This window comes from Strongylocentrotus purpuratus, unplaced genomic scaffold, assembly GCF_000002235.5.
Source record: "Strongylocentrotus purpuratus isolate Spur 01 unplaced genomic scaffold, Spur_5.0 spur5_scaffold_21, whole genome shotgun sequence".
NCBI classification, from domain to species: Eukaryota; Metazoa; Echinodermata; class Echinoidea; order Camarodonta; family Strongylocentrotidae; genus Strongylocentrotus; species Strongylocentrotus purpuratus.
In genome coordinates this window covers 10,183,473-10,197,293 of record NW_022145607.1, presented here as the reverse complement: position 1 = coordinate 10,197,293, position 13,821 = coordinate 10,183,473, and the positions used below count along the sequence as shown (strand labels likewise).

At 38.5% G+C, this 13,821-nt stretch overlaps 1 protein-coding gene across 2 annotated transcripts; it reads left to right on the top strand.

Moving 5' to 3' along the window:
• Window positions 1–417: 417 nt before the first annotated feature.
• On the top strand, window positions 418–13,417 carry LOC592282 (alpha-ketoglutarate-dependent dioxygenase alkB homolog 3). Of its 2 annotated transcripts, none has more exons than XM_030995315.1 (9): window positions 418–479; window positions 1,853–1,967; window positions 2,933–3,132; window positions 4,505–4,552; window positions 5,665–5,768; window positions 10,550–10,638; window positions 11,486–11,695; window positions 12,125–12,229; window positions 12,976–13,417. In XM_030995315.1, the coding sequence occupies exons 2-9, from the start codon at window positions 1,899–1,901 to the stop codon at window positions 13,048–13,050; spliced, it is 900 nt and encodes a 299-aa protein (XP_030851175.1). In that variant the 5' UTR covers window positions 418–479; window positions 1,853–1,898; the 3' UTR covers window positions 13,051–13,417. The 2 variants fall into 2 exon arrangements, with proteins under 2 accessions (XP_030851175.1, XP_030851174.1); XM_030995314.1 differs by having other exon boundaries at window positions 420–474.
• The last annotated feature ends 404 nt before the right edge of the window (window positions 13,418–13,821 follow it).

Genomic DNA, 13,821 nt, shown 5'->3' with positions numbered 1-13,821 from the left:
TAGTGTTTTCTTTTTTTTAATTTTGTTTGGCAATTAGTCTAGTCACAGTTGACTGTTTTTGCCACACACTAGGCGTTTATCTTTCATAAGTGAATATTTACCAAAGTACCCTACCTACCTATCATGCGCCTGTTTTGTTGTTGTTGTTTTAGTCTTAAGGGCGTGTGTCATTCAATTTTTTTTTTTTTTTTTTTTTTAATAATTTTGCTTCTGTTTTGCCTAGCGTAATTTAAGATGTTTTTTTGTATTATTTTTAATTCAAATTGCACTTGAGACAAAAATTAGTGCAAATACTAACTAGCTTTAAATATGTTTGATAATATTATTTTTATATTATGTTTACTGATGAATTTATAAGATATCTTCTATTTTTTTAATTCATTTCTAGATAAAAAAAGACCTTTTTCGACTGAAAATAGATTACGATTTCGAGATCGGATCGATCGGAGCTTGGCCAACAACACAGTCACTTAAGTAAGGTGATTTTTCTTATTTTAATTGTTGTCTATTATTCTGGGGTTTTTTTTGGAAGTAGATTGATTCATATAGTATAACTGAGACTTGAATAAAAGTATAGTATAGATCAAAAACCCTAATAGGACTGTACACCGGGCGGAAAATGAAGTGAACATAGACTTAGATCTAAATGTTTCAAGTCAACTTTCAATGATTCACATTCACATTGCATTGCGTGTTGACTTGAATTCACCTCAAAACCTCGCATGCCAGATGTGCTGTGTGTTTGACTAGATGATATATATCTAGATCTCTATCTATCTCTATCTAATATGTGTTTGACTAGGTCTATATATGAGTTTCAGGGAGCCGGACTGGCTGTGTGGGGATCTAGACCTATGTGTCTTTCAGCACATTTCTTTACCGGAGACCGGCCTGCGGGACGTTTCACAAAACCATCCAAAGTTAACTTGCCCAATACGGCACTTGTTCAGAAAGGTATCCAAAATTTGACCCGTAACCCCGGCGTGGAGATCAAGATACCTTTTAAAACATACCCAAAATGAAGTAAATATTCATTAAATGTCCAAATAAAGATCATGAGTTAAAAGTTGTTATGTTTATTACCTGTTTCGTGTCAATTTTCTTGTTATTTTTGGAGTATTTTTCGGAAAAACGATGATATTAGTAGACTATACACTTTTTCTCAGGTTTCACGGCAAACCGCTGCATGATGAGGATCTGAGACATTACGGTAGAAAACTTCACACAGGCGCGCGTCCGCCCGCAACCCACCATCGATATGCACTTGTATTGTGCAGCGGTTTGCCGTGAAACCTGAGAAAAAGTGTGTAGTCTACTAATATTGTTTTTCCAAAAAATACTCCCAAAATAACAAGAAAATTGACACGAAACAGGTAATAAACATATCAACTTTTAACTCATGATCTTTATTTGGACATTTAATGAATATTTACTTCATTTTGGGTATGTTTTAGTAGGGTATCTCCACGCCGGAGTTACGGGTCAAATTTTGGATACCTTTCTGAACAAGCGCCCAAAATACAAGGTCAACGACATCTCGACGCTGTCGATCAACTTGAATTAGTCTACTTTTGATTGTGTGTGAGGTAGCTACCAGTTTAGAAGCACGTTGTCCTGTGTAGGCCTACTTTGCAAGTTACGTGCATATATGTGCTAATTAATGGGAAAGTCTTCCGCCTCTATATCCCATTGACAATCCTGCAGAAACATGCCATTTGATTTGGATAACTAAAAATACATTTCCCCTTTTTTCATCTCTCATACTCAAATCTATGAGGTTATGGTCTAGCATGTTTAGGTAATTTTTCTCACGCCCTCTCTCTCTAACTCTCTTGTTTTGTTTTCCTATTAGGGTTTAACGCAAGTCTCCAACCAGAAATGTTATCTGACTGCTTATAATGGCAGATAACAAAAGACAGAGAGCAAGAATTCAAGGCTCATGGGCTGGCCAACCATCCGTATCAAAGGTATGTAGTCATAATCATAATAATGATGATGATGGTGATGATGATGGTGGTGATGATGGTGATGGTGATGATGATGATGGTGGTGATGATGGTGATGGTGATGGTGGTGATGATGATGATGATGGTGATGGTGGTGATGGTGATGATGATGATGATGGTGATGATGGTGATGGTGATGATGATGGTGATGGTGGTGATGGTGATGATGATGATGATGGTGGTGATGATGGTGATGGTGATGATGATGATGGTGGTGATGATGGTGATGGTGAGGGTGGTGATGATGATGATGATGATGATGATGGTGATGATGGTGATGGTGGTGATGATGATGATGGTGGTGATGATGGTGATGGTGATGATGATGATGGTGGTGATGATGATGATGGTGATGATGATGATGAGGGTGGTGATGATGGTGATGATGATGATGGTGGTGATGATGGTGATGGTGATGGTGGTGATGATGATGGTGATGGTGATGGTGGTGATGGTGATGATGATGATGATGATGGTGGTGATGATGGTGATGGTGATGATGATGGTGATGATGATGGTGGTGGTGGTGGTGATGATGATGATGATGATGATGGTGGTGGTGGTGGTGATGGTGATGATGATGATGATGGTGGTGGTGGTGATGATGGTGATGATGATGATGATGGTGGTGGTGATGATGATGGTGATGATGATGGCGATGATGATGATGATGATGGTGGAGGTGATGATGATGACGGTGGTGCGCGTGGTGGTGATGATGACGGTGGTGCGCGTGGTGGTGATGATGATGATGATAATGATAAAGAGGATGAAGAGAAAACAAGTTGGATTAGTTTAGTGCGGTAGTAGTCATCTCCAACTTTTGACAACACCTCATGTACAATTCCATAATGGTACTGGTAAGATTAATTGTGATGTCTCTAGTTAACTGTGCATGTTTCTCCTTTTAAATTTGCCATGCACAGACCAGAGGATCAGGTGCAGGACCTGGGTCCAAGCCTCCACATAGAACAGGACCCAATCCCAATGCAGTGTCCTTGACGCGTAAGACCCCAGAGTCTACAACGTCGCAGTTGACATCAGGCCAGTCAGATTGTCTGCAACAGACATTAACATTTACAGAGACCGGTCTGATAAGAAGGGTCCCAGAACCAAAGGAGATTGCGTAAGTATCAAAGCTTAGAGTGAAATATCGTTCTTGCTATTAAAGCACTCACACATGACATGAGCAGATCAAATTTGTGTAGGAGTGCTAACTCTTGACTCTTCAGTATGACCATTCAGTACATCACAAAGGACTCAAATTCACTTTTAAATCCAGTTAATCCACTGACGTTCGTGAGGGATAGTGAAATAGATTGTAAATTCCCACAGATTGTGAGATTAATCACATGGTTTTAGTCTCTCTCTGTCATATAAAGTGGCGTATTTGAAGGAGGGGCAAGCGGGACAATGCACCCCTTCTGACTGATATCTGACCCCGAACGAGAAGTACAGCCACACTAGAAGTAATCAACTTAGGAATCACTGTATTTCAAGAAAGGCTCCAAGTGTAGACATATTCTCAAAATTCTTAAATTTTTCTTCCTAAAATAAGTTATTTTAGGTGATGCCCCCTTCCCGTGTAAAGCAAACCAGGGCGCTCCTTACGAAGGTAGCTGTAGTGGCACAAAACCTGTAAATAACGCAAAATGCTTGATTGGTATAAATTATAATTTTATCACATAAGAGGTAGAACTACAAATGTACCTTGCCATTCCTTGAGATTTGTCAAAAATACATTTTAATTAACAAACATCACTAACTATATCTGGGGGGATCACTCTCATACATACATGTAAGTGCTGCCCACCCGTGTCAATCAACCTCTGAAATGGACCCTAATGGTGTATGTATCGCAAATTTTCTAAACCTATGAACCTGAAAAGGTACCTTTTTGTGGTTTTTGAGCAATCAGTACTTAAAAAAAAACCTTTTTAGGGAAAGCGTTGATGTCGCCATATAGCTGAAAAGACACCATTTCAACGTTTTTTCTGGGCGTGACCCCCCCCCCCCCCCCCCCCCCCGGTAACTATAATGCCTTTTGCGTTCTGTGTGCGTCTTTTAGTACCACTACATTTCGCTTAGCCACCTAAAAGCGTATGCTTATCTTTATGGATCACAGTAATTTGACTTTTGTTTGCGCCCCCTGGAGCAAAGGTCTGGATACGCCACTGGTCATGCAGGTTGAATTATTGGCCATCGCACAGCCCCTTAGGACAAAACTCAAGGCAAACGAATCTCACAAATGAATAATCATTGAACGAACCATAACCTTTGAGTTTGACAAATAAGAAATTGCACTCAATTATGGTAATTAGCTACATGTACTACTTGTACATGTACATTAAATTGCATTAATTATCAGTGGGTCTTATTCTAAGTTATCTCAGACCTAGTTTTATAAATCCAACAAGGTTATTGTCCTCTAAAATACTTGTGTTTAGTAGAATTAGTACAAAAACTCACTCTGTTGTTGTTGTTTTTTTCTTTTGCAGAAAAGACGGGTCATATGTGATCAGTATGGAGCCTGGTGGAGAGGCAAGGTAACTAAAATGATCAAATCTGGGCTCTGTTTCAGAAAACTTTTTATCAATAACAAATGCTAAATTTCTATGACAAATTTGCTCTCAGCCAATCAAATGCCAAGGTTTCAGTAGCTTATAACAGCTAATGTGATAGTGATAACATGTTTCATGAAACCAGGCTCGCTCTGGTTATGGTAAAGTAGCTTAGCAAAAATGTGGCAAAAAGAGAGGAGTCCAGAATGCAAAAGGCATAATTTTAGTGATATCTGTGAATTAATAGTCATTTAATATTTTGTAATGTCATTACTTTTAATATATCAAAGTTATTTTACAAGCTCCATGTCGTAATGAGGTGCTTCTAGCCTTCTATCTTTCTTCCTCAAAATTTGATTTTTACAATTCAAATATTGCGTACTGGATGCATCATTTTGTGCCACTATTTTTGCTAAGCTATTACTAGTGTAGTTTTTTTTAGATAACTTGACTTTGAAATGAGTTTTGATGATTTGTAGCGCCTTTAATATTGAGCATGGGAGAACATGTGGGGTTTTACTTGAGAACATGCACCCCCCCCCCCCCTCGCATTCACTAAATGAAGTTGCCTAAGAGGAGGCAAGTTGGTAAGTCGGTAAAGCGTCTGCCTGCCGAACCAAAGATCAGGCGGTTCGAATCTAAGCCAGATGGATGACTGCGTTGTGTGTTAACCTGTTTCATAGATGCAGGTCAGGTAACAGTGGAAAATACTCCTTCCTTCGGATAGGATTAAGTGGAGGCCCTGTGTAGAGGAGAGTCATCACCTTTGCGCATCAATACCCCACTGCACAATTCGTATAAGAGTAGAGGGAAACTCCGGTGTAATGGTCGAGCTGCACACCCCCAATCAGTTTTACCTGGAGGAGAGACCCAAGGGTTACAGTAATTAGGTCCGCTCTACCCCTCTCAGGCACAGGTGACGCCAAATACTTAATACTATTCAAAACTGGAATAGAAACAAATGACAATATGTGCTCCTGTTTCAGCTTGTATCTCCATGCTTTTTTTCAGCTAAAATAAAGAGTTAGGGTTGCCAGGTTGCAGGTACATGCAACATAACGTTTTTTGTGTGGTATACTTTTATGTTCTATTTTTAGGATCACTTTAACAAGGGATTTTCTGCTGTCTGAAGAAGCTGATTATGTGTTTGCTACACTCAGAGATGAGATCCCATGGGCTCAGAAACAGAATTGTATACAAGGTCAGTGAGAAGAGGGAACTATTCTACATTTTTGAATGACAATTAACCCTTTACATGCCACGCTTATCACCCCCCGTGCCACATTGTATACAGTGTGAGTCAAAAAAAAGTTTACACCTAGAAAATTGCCAATTATTTGAAAAATCTTTGATGAAAATTAAACTGTTGTATGTCTTATGAAAGAGTGTTTTATCCCAAATCATTTGGTACCATTTTTGTGTGGTATGTGTTCATGCTTGGATGAACAGGAGACATTGTTTGCGAGAGTGCAAAAATCGAATTGCGCCAAAGTTGCCTGTGTGATGTTTGAATAAAACAATTGGGATTTGGGTATTAATTCGGTCTTTGCAGATCCAAATAACACCCCTAACAAAATTAATCATGCCACACATTTTAAATATCGAATATTAAATATCAACAAACATTTGTGCGCGTGTATGTGGGTGTGTGACTTTGCCCTTTGCAAAAAAACATATGCAATGCATTTTATTTGATACATTCAATTCATTCTCTCTCCCGCTAATCCCAACATAATACATACTGAAGGCATCACTTTGGCGCAAGTCGATTTTTGCACTCTCGCAAACAATGCCACCTGTTCATCCAAGCGTGAACACAATACACACAAAATGGTACCAAATGATTTGGGATAAAACACTCTTTTATAAGATGTATAATAATCTACTGTTCATAGATGATTTCAAAAATAACTAGATTTGTAATACTTGTTTGGAACAAGTATAGGTGGGCTGATCCAACAAAAAATCGAGACAAAATAAAGGGCACATTTAAGATATATCTCATTGTCTCAGCTACAACATACTCGAAGCTCAGCGTAATCGAAGCTAAAAGGACGTAGATATTGCTCGCGAAAGACGGGAATGTAGAATCCAGTTTTGAGAAAAAGTCATGTCCCGTAGAGAATACACGCAAAATGTGAAAAATTGACATGCCTCCTTTAATCGCAAAAATACGCCATGATGCCTTTGTTAAAATGAAGAATAATAGCTACTGCATTTGTAGAAAATTGTCTCAGCTAGAACATATCAAAATTTGGAAGAAAACCGATCAATATTTAAAGAGCTACAATCAATTTTCCATAAATATGCTGACATCATAATATGCAAATTTAAATTTTGAGTTTGGAGGCCATTATGATGACGTCATGATTTAATTGAGGGTCAAATGAAACATGAAATCATATCTCCAATTTATTCTCTATCAAAATATGAAAACGAAATTGGGGTCACCTTGCAGCCTAAAGAGCTACAATGGATTTTGTATAGGCATGTTTTTTCTCATATATACTATGTATTAAAAGAGCTCGCGCGCGCGGACATTTATCTTGAATTGACGCTCATCTTGTTATTAATGGTCACAAAGAGACCAACATGGCATCAATTTGTTTGTAAAAATATGTGAAATATTATGAAAGAAAACAAATGGCGATTCTATGTTGTGTAATAGTTTTAGGCGCGAAAACGCGCGCGCATGCGCGTGTGAGCGATTTTTTATAAAATGCTTAGAATGGCCTAAAACGTATGCAAAATGATTTTGAGACGATTTTGAGCATTTTAAAATTTTGCGCGCGCATTAAATCGCGGACGTACGCGCACGCGCGCGATATTTGACCTGCAATTGACCGGACGGATATTGACCTTGATCATGATAAATATGAATGAGAAATAACCTTTGTTTATGAAGATATGATCATGTGTTGATTTTCGTAAAATTTTACAAAATGGCGCCTAGATAACGTCATCAGTGAAGGTCAATGTTGAAAACATTATTGTGCTTTGTATATATGCCTACCGTAAATCTCCGTGTATAAGGCGCACTTTTTTGCCGCCGAAAAAAGTTTTTTTTTTTTTTTTTTTTTTTTAGTTTCGATTTATGGCGCTATGCCTGGCAATGTCTCCCAGCTCTGTAATCAGTGTGTTGACTCACCACTCGGAAACTACAACAACACTCAAATTTGTCTGTCATCTTGGTTTAAAAGTATTCTTTCTAATAGATTTCAATATGTAGTTTATAATAATAATTCCTCAAATATATTTTTCTATAACAAATGGTGTACCACAAGGTGCACCATTGGTACCATATGTACTCTTTTGTTTTTAATTTACATTAATGATCTTACACATTCTTCTAAAAACGACATTGTTACTATTATTTGTGACAAGTTCACAAGCACAAATCAGCGTCTTCAACTGCACCTCGATGTAAAATGAAGGTCCTTCCCCGCGTGGGTTTTCGGCAACAAAACAACCAAAATAGGGGTGCGCCTTATACACAGGTGCGCCTTATACACAGAGATTTACGGTATACATATGTATGCCAAATTTGAAGGCATTTTATTGAGCCATTTTCAAGTAATCGTGCTTACAAAAAAGTGGTTCGAAATAAGAAAAATAAAGAATAATAAATAAATAAATAAATAAAGGCAATTCTTACGAAATTATAAGGTGGTCTGTACGATATACAGCCCACCTGATTATCAATTTTCTAGGTGTAAACTTTTTATTGACTCACACGGTATATAATAGATAGATATACTAAAGGCTTCAAGATAAACTGTTTCCACTGCAAGACTTATCTATACCTGTTTCAGAAGGTTGTCATGGAGCTAATCAAGACTGTTGATGAGTGATTTTGCAAAGCCACCTGGTTGCACAAAGCAATCCTTCTGTCAATTGATTCCTATTGTTTGTGCAATATTGCACATGTGGCAAATGAGTGGCTGTGCAGAGAGGCAAACAAAGCAACTAAAGTGTTAAAGCTTGTCCATGAAGTTTAGATGCAGTGGTACACTTTTTTATAACGTGTAAATGAAAGATGACTGCACCAACAAAGGTCCTACGCGTATTCTAGAAGGTCTTGTTACAAGGTACAGAAATGTGAGGCATATTATACCCATGTCATTGTAGAAAACAGAACCGTCACAGTTAACCACCGCATATCTGAATAAGTTGTTACGGCAGGTACCATCTTCCTGTGTAGGAATTGAGTTTTTTGCCCTTGTCATACAGATTTATGAAATCTACATGCAATGTGCTGAGGAACTTTTCAGTGGCTTCTTTTTGGTCATTTTTTCGAAGCTTTTCGTGGACGTGCTGTCCAAGTATATGTCCAGGTTGGAGTTGAGTATATATTGGGACCCATATGCCCCCCCCCCCCCAGAAAAAAAGTAGGTTTGACTGTATTTATTAGAATGGTACTACATTTATTTACTTTAAGATGATGCCCAAATTAGCTATGGATTTGCTTCCTCCTTTAAAGAGGAAGGTTGCACTTGATGCATAGAAAGGATAAGGGGTCATTCCATGTCAAATCACCCAAAAAATCTGAAAATCTTAACCCGACCATTTTTGATTTTGATGAAACTTAGTGTACTTGTTGAGTGTGATCTCACAGCACCAAATCCAAAATTTTAGGTCAATTGGGTGAGGGGTTTGGGAGATACGGCTAACCAAATTTTGAGATTTTTTCAAAAATGGGGGTGACGGGCCTACCTTTGAACCCTTGTATCTCGGGATCTAATGGGTCAATCTTCACAAAATTTGTAGTGCTGGAAAGGGTATTCAATAAGGATTCCATTATGGCTTTAGGCCTCTGAGTCGGTTCTAGGATAATTACCCCCCTGGAAAAATAACCCCCAGGAAATGTTCACCCACCCCCCCCCCCCAGGACAATTACCCCACAATTACCCCAAGGACTATCACACCCAGAGGTTAATTAACCCCAGAAAATTACCTCCTAGGACAATCTTCCCCCCCCCCAAGGACAATTACCCCCTGGACAATTACCCCCCCCCCCCTGGAAAATTACCCCACAAGGATAATTACCTCCCCAAAAAAAAATCTGCTTTGATTAAAACCAACTTATTATCAGGATGGACTTCCCCTTTAATGAATAGGGGGGGGGGGGGGGGACAGATTGTCCTAGGAGGTAATTTTCTGGGGGGTAATTGTCCTCAGGGGGGGGGGACCTTTCCTGGGGGTTAATTTTCCAGGGGGGTAATTATCCTAGAACCGACTCAGAGGCCTAAAGCCATACATCCTGTTAACCCTTTAGGCCTATATGAACTTGTCATTTTATTTTCTATTCAAGTACTGCTGACATTTAGAATGGATATGACTAGAACAAAAAAGCATGTGGAAGATGTATGTTATACTGTGCATATTGCATGTATTGTATACATTATGATAGGGTTTATTGTGAATATCTGTATGGATACTTTCAATCCTTAATACTCCTAAACAAAAAATATTATATCTCTGAAACTTTTATATGTTTAAGTGAACATGTCAGAGATTACATTTCATGAAAAATGTTGTCAAGGTCACGTGATCCACAAGGTCAATTTCAAGGTCAAATCTTAGGTCAAGAGGTCAAAGTACCCCAACATGTACAAATTTTCAAAATGGCGGCAGATTTGGAATCCTTATTGAATACCCTTTCCAACAATACAAATTTTGTGAAGATTGACCCATTAGGTCCCGAAATACAAGGGTTCAAAGGTAGGCCCGCCACCCCCATTTTTGAAAAAATCTCAAAATTTGGTGGGCCGTATCTCCCAAACCCCTTATCCGATTGACCTAAAATTTTGGATTTGGTGCTGTGAGATCACACTCAACAAGTACACTAAGTTTCATCAAAATAAAAAATGTTCGGGTTAAAACCATTGGGTGATTTGACATGGAATGACCCTAAGTGCTTTTATATTTTAGATATATGCTCTACATTTGTTACATATATTTATTGGTTTTCTATTCTTTTAGGGCAAACATTTGATGAACCAAGATTGACGTACTGGTTCGGTGAATACCCTTACGCTTACACCAAAGTGAGTTGGGAGAAAAATACAGATGTAAGTTCAAACATTCAAATTTTAAATTCTGATTTGTAATATATAATTTATATGTTTATTAAAAAAGAGAAAAAGAAAAAAAAGGATTATCCAGGGGCCTAGAGGCAAATAAAAAGGATTTCCCATACACATACTCTATTATTGTACCAGTGATTTTTGTCCTTTATCGGTTATTCCAGTTAAAATCACCCTTTATCGATTGTTCCAGTGACAATTGTATTGAAAAACTAGACGGATCTGTAAACTTGGAGATAACTACTGTCATGAATTGAAAAATTGTTGTATACAGACAATGCGGGTTTGAGGGTCCGTGAAATGATAAACTTAATGAGAAATCATTTTCAGTGAAGCGATAAACGCTTTACCTGCTCAGTTGACTTTTGACACAAACAAGTGGACCGCCACAGTCCACTTTGGTCATGTACATACATAATATTCCATCCATAACAAATGAAGATTTACCGGTAACTTTTTATAAGCCACACACGGAATGACACTGTGCCCCATTGAATGACACTGTGCCCCATTGTATTTATCATGGGATGGACATACCAAAGGCTTCAATATTAATTTATTTAATCTATATCACTTTATATCAGTATTAATAAGGTTGTTGTAGAGCTAATCAAGTCTGGAAATCCATGGTGATGCACAAAGCAATGCTTCTGTCTTGATGCCTACTGCTCTGCACGTGTGGTGAGAACTACACCGAGAGGCAAACAAAACAACTGTAGAGTTAACTACCTATCTCACATAGCTATGTTTTTTGTTTTTCTTTTCTCTTCTTTTCTTTCCTGCTACCATACTCCTGCCATGCTGTGCCCTTCTTCAATTGTGTACACATCAGTGGAATGAAACCTTGCTGTATGTGAAAAGCCGTATTGAAGAGAGGACTGGCCACACCTTCAACAGCTGCCTTCTAAACTTCTACCGCAATGGCAAAGACCACGTCTCATGGCATAGCGATGACGAGCCCTCTCTTGGCAGCAAACCTACGATAGCCTCCGTCTCCCTCGGCGACTCAAGGACGTTTGAGATGAGGAAAAAACCTCCTCCCGTAAGTAGAATGCGATGTCTCTTTCAAATCACGACAGTTCCTAGTTTTACAGTACCTGGTTTGGTTACGCAAAATCATTAAAAAGGTTGCTGGAAATCACATTCATTGAAATCACACATGCTATTGCTCACATACACATACATAGAGTCTCTCTCTCTCTCTCTCTCTCTCTAAGTGTCATATCGATTGACTTTGGCGTTCATGCTGTTCCACAACCCTCGGTTCCTAGCCTTCTCTATTAGCACCACTCCCAGTTCTTTCACTCCTCTCTCTTCAAACAATTTCTGCAGACTGTCCATCTAAAGTATCCTCCTTCTTCCCACAATTTTCCCTGTCAAAGCAAGATTCTCTAGGCCTTCTTGTTTTTAATACACAGACTAGATTACTGTGTTAATATGAATGAGCCTTTAATTGTTTTAAACCAAACAGGAGGAGAATGGAGATTACACATACATGTACACAGAGAAACTCAGAATTCCTCTCACGCATGGCAGTTTACTGATGATGGAGGGCGCTTCACAAGATGATTGGCAGGTAAGTGAGATGCATGCAGCAGTAACGTAAATCAAGCCTCTCTCGGCTATCGTCATTTAATTGTCATCTGCTGAATATATTTTTGTGGTGACATCTCAATTTATTTTCCATAATTTTTGCACTCATAATGTTGCAATACATGTGCAAATTTATATTGTCATTACAGTTAATGACTAAATTATTCATACCCTTACCAAGATTTAATTGGCTCAAATAAGTAATTGTTCTCTTTCTTTGTTATATGTTCCATCCTACTCAGATTGTACTTTTGTATAATGCCACATGTTTAGAATCAGATGGGGCCTACTGCAATATAAATCCAGAATATTATGGTACTAATGTCTTTTGGCAAGAAATACATCTGACAGTGGTGTTTATTTTACCTGAAAGCTAAGAAAGCAATAAATGCTTGTGAGTAAGCAACCAGAAGACCGACGGCTTAAGGTCCTCTCTGAGGACCCACTCGGATCCACCCAAGTGAGGTAAATGGGGACCCAGTAGGAAGACATTCCATGAATGCTTGAGTGCCTTTTCATGGTAGCTTAGGCTAAAGCCGGGGTAATGATATGATTGCAGGGCCCTCAGGGAGAACAGTATTAGTACTGATGAGGCTACCCTGGCTAAACAAGACATATTATTATTATTAGTATGGATATTACTAATAAATACATGCTGGATTGTCTTGAAATCATTATTACTCTACTGATTTTATTTCCCACCCTGTAAAAAAAAAAACTTTTTGACAGCATCAGATACCAAGAGAGTACCACGACAGAGATGCAAGGATTAATCTGACGTTCAGGACAATCTACCCCGAATGAATCATCTATCTACAAATCGTCCAACATCTCTGCTGACCCAGAACCCTGAATTCAAGAACAACGTTCAGATGTGAAGCTGAGCATGCAAATCTGCAAACCAAGATTCACAAACAGGATTCAGATATGAACACATCTCCATTTAACTTTGCTATTAATCAGAGAGCCAAATTTATAACTGAGTTTAGATTCGAATACGTCATGCAACTCCACTTAAAGTTGAAGGCCGCCCTGATATTGAGATGGTTTTAATATTGAGACAATATTGCACAAAATATTTGGTTTCTTAAAGAGAAGGTTGAGTTCCGGGAAGAGGTGAACAATAATTTGTGAGCGTTATCATTGTTACAATGCAAGTGTGGAAGAACATGTTAAAAACATGTTCCCTGAAAAGCATGGCTGTACAAATGCCTTCAAATTCGAAATATGTCATGTAACATCGGGACAGATTTTTACGCCACATGTTCATGTAGTCCCATATAAATCTTCCTGTGTACAGTGTTTGTAACTTTAGCAAGACTTGGCCAAATTTCTTATCATTTAGATAATTCCAGAACCTTGCAATACACACAAATTCTTATATGCTAGATGATCAACGTTTTCTGGTCGATTCCACACCGTTTCTTTCACAATGCAATCGCATGACCAGAACCCAACTTCATCTTTAAAGATGCGTAGAAGGGGGCTCTCGTAGGGAATTTGGTTTACCCAATAACGGGTATTATCAGTCATCAGGATTAGCCTTCTGTGTTGTGACCAATAGACCGTAGGTAA

Bases quoted from the DNA above. Each gene is read 5' to 3' on its own strand.
- LOC592282 (XM_030995315.1), top strand. From the start codon at position 1,899: ATGGCAGATAACAAAAGACAGAGAGCAAGAATTCAAGGCTCATGGGCT. The intron at 10,639-11,485 runs GTAAGTTCAAAC...TGTACACATCAG, and splicing joins GTTGGGAGAAAAATACAGAT to TGGAATGAAACCTTGCTGTA. The intron at 11,696-12,124 runs GTAAGTAGAATG...TAAACCAAACAG, and splicing joins TGAGGAAAAAACCTCCTCCC to GAGGAGAATGGAGATTACAC.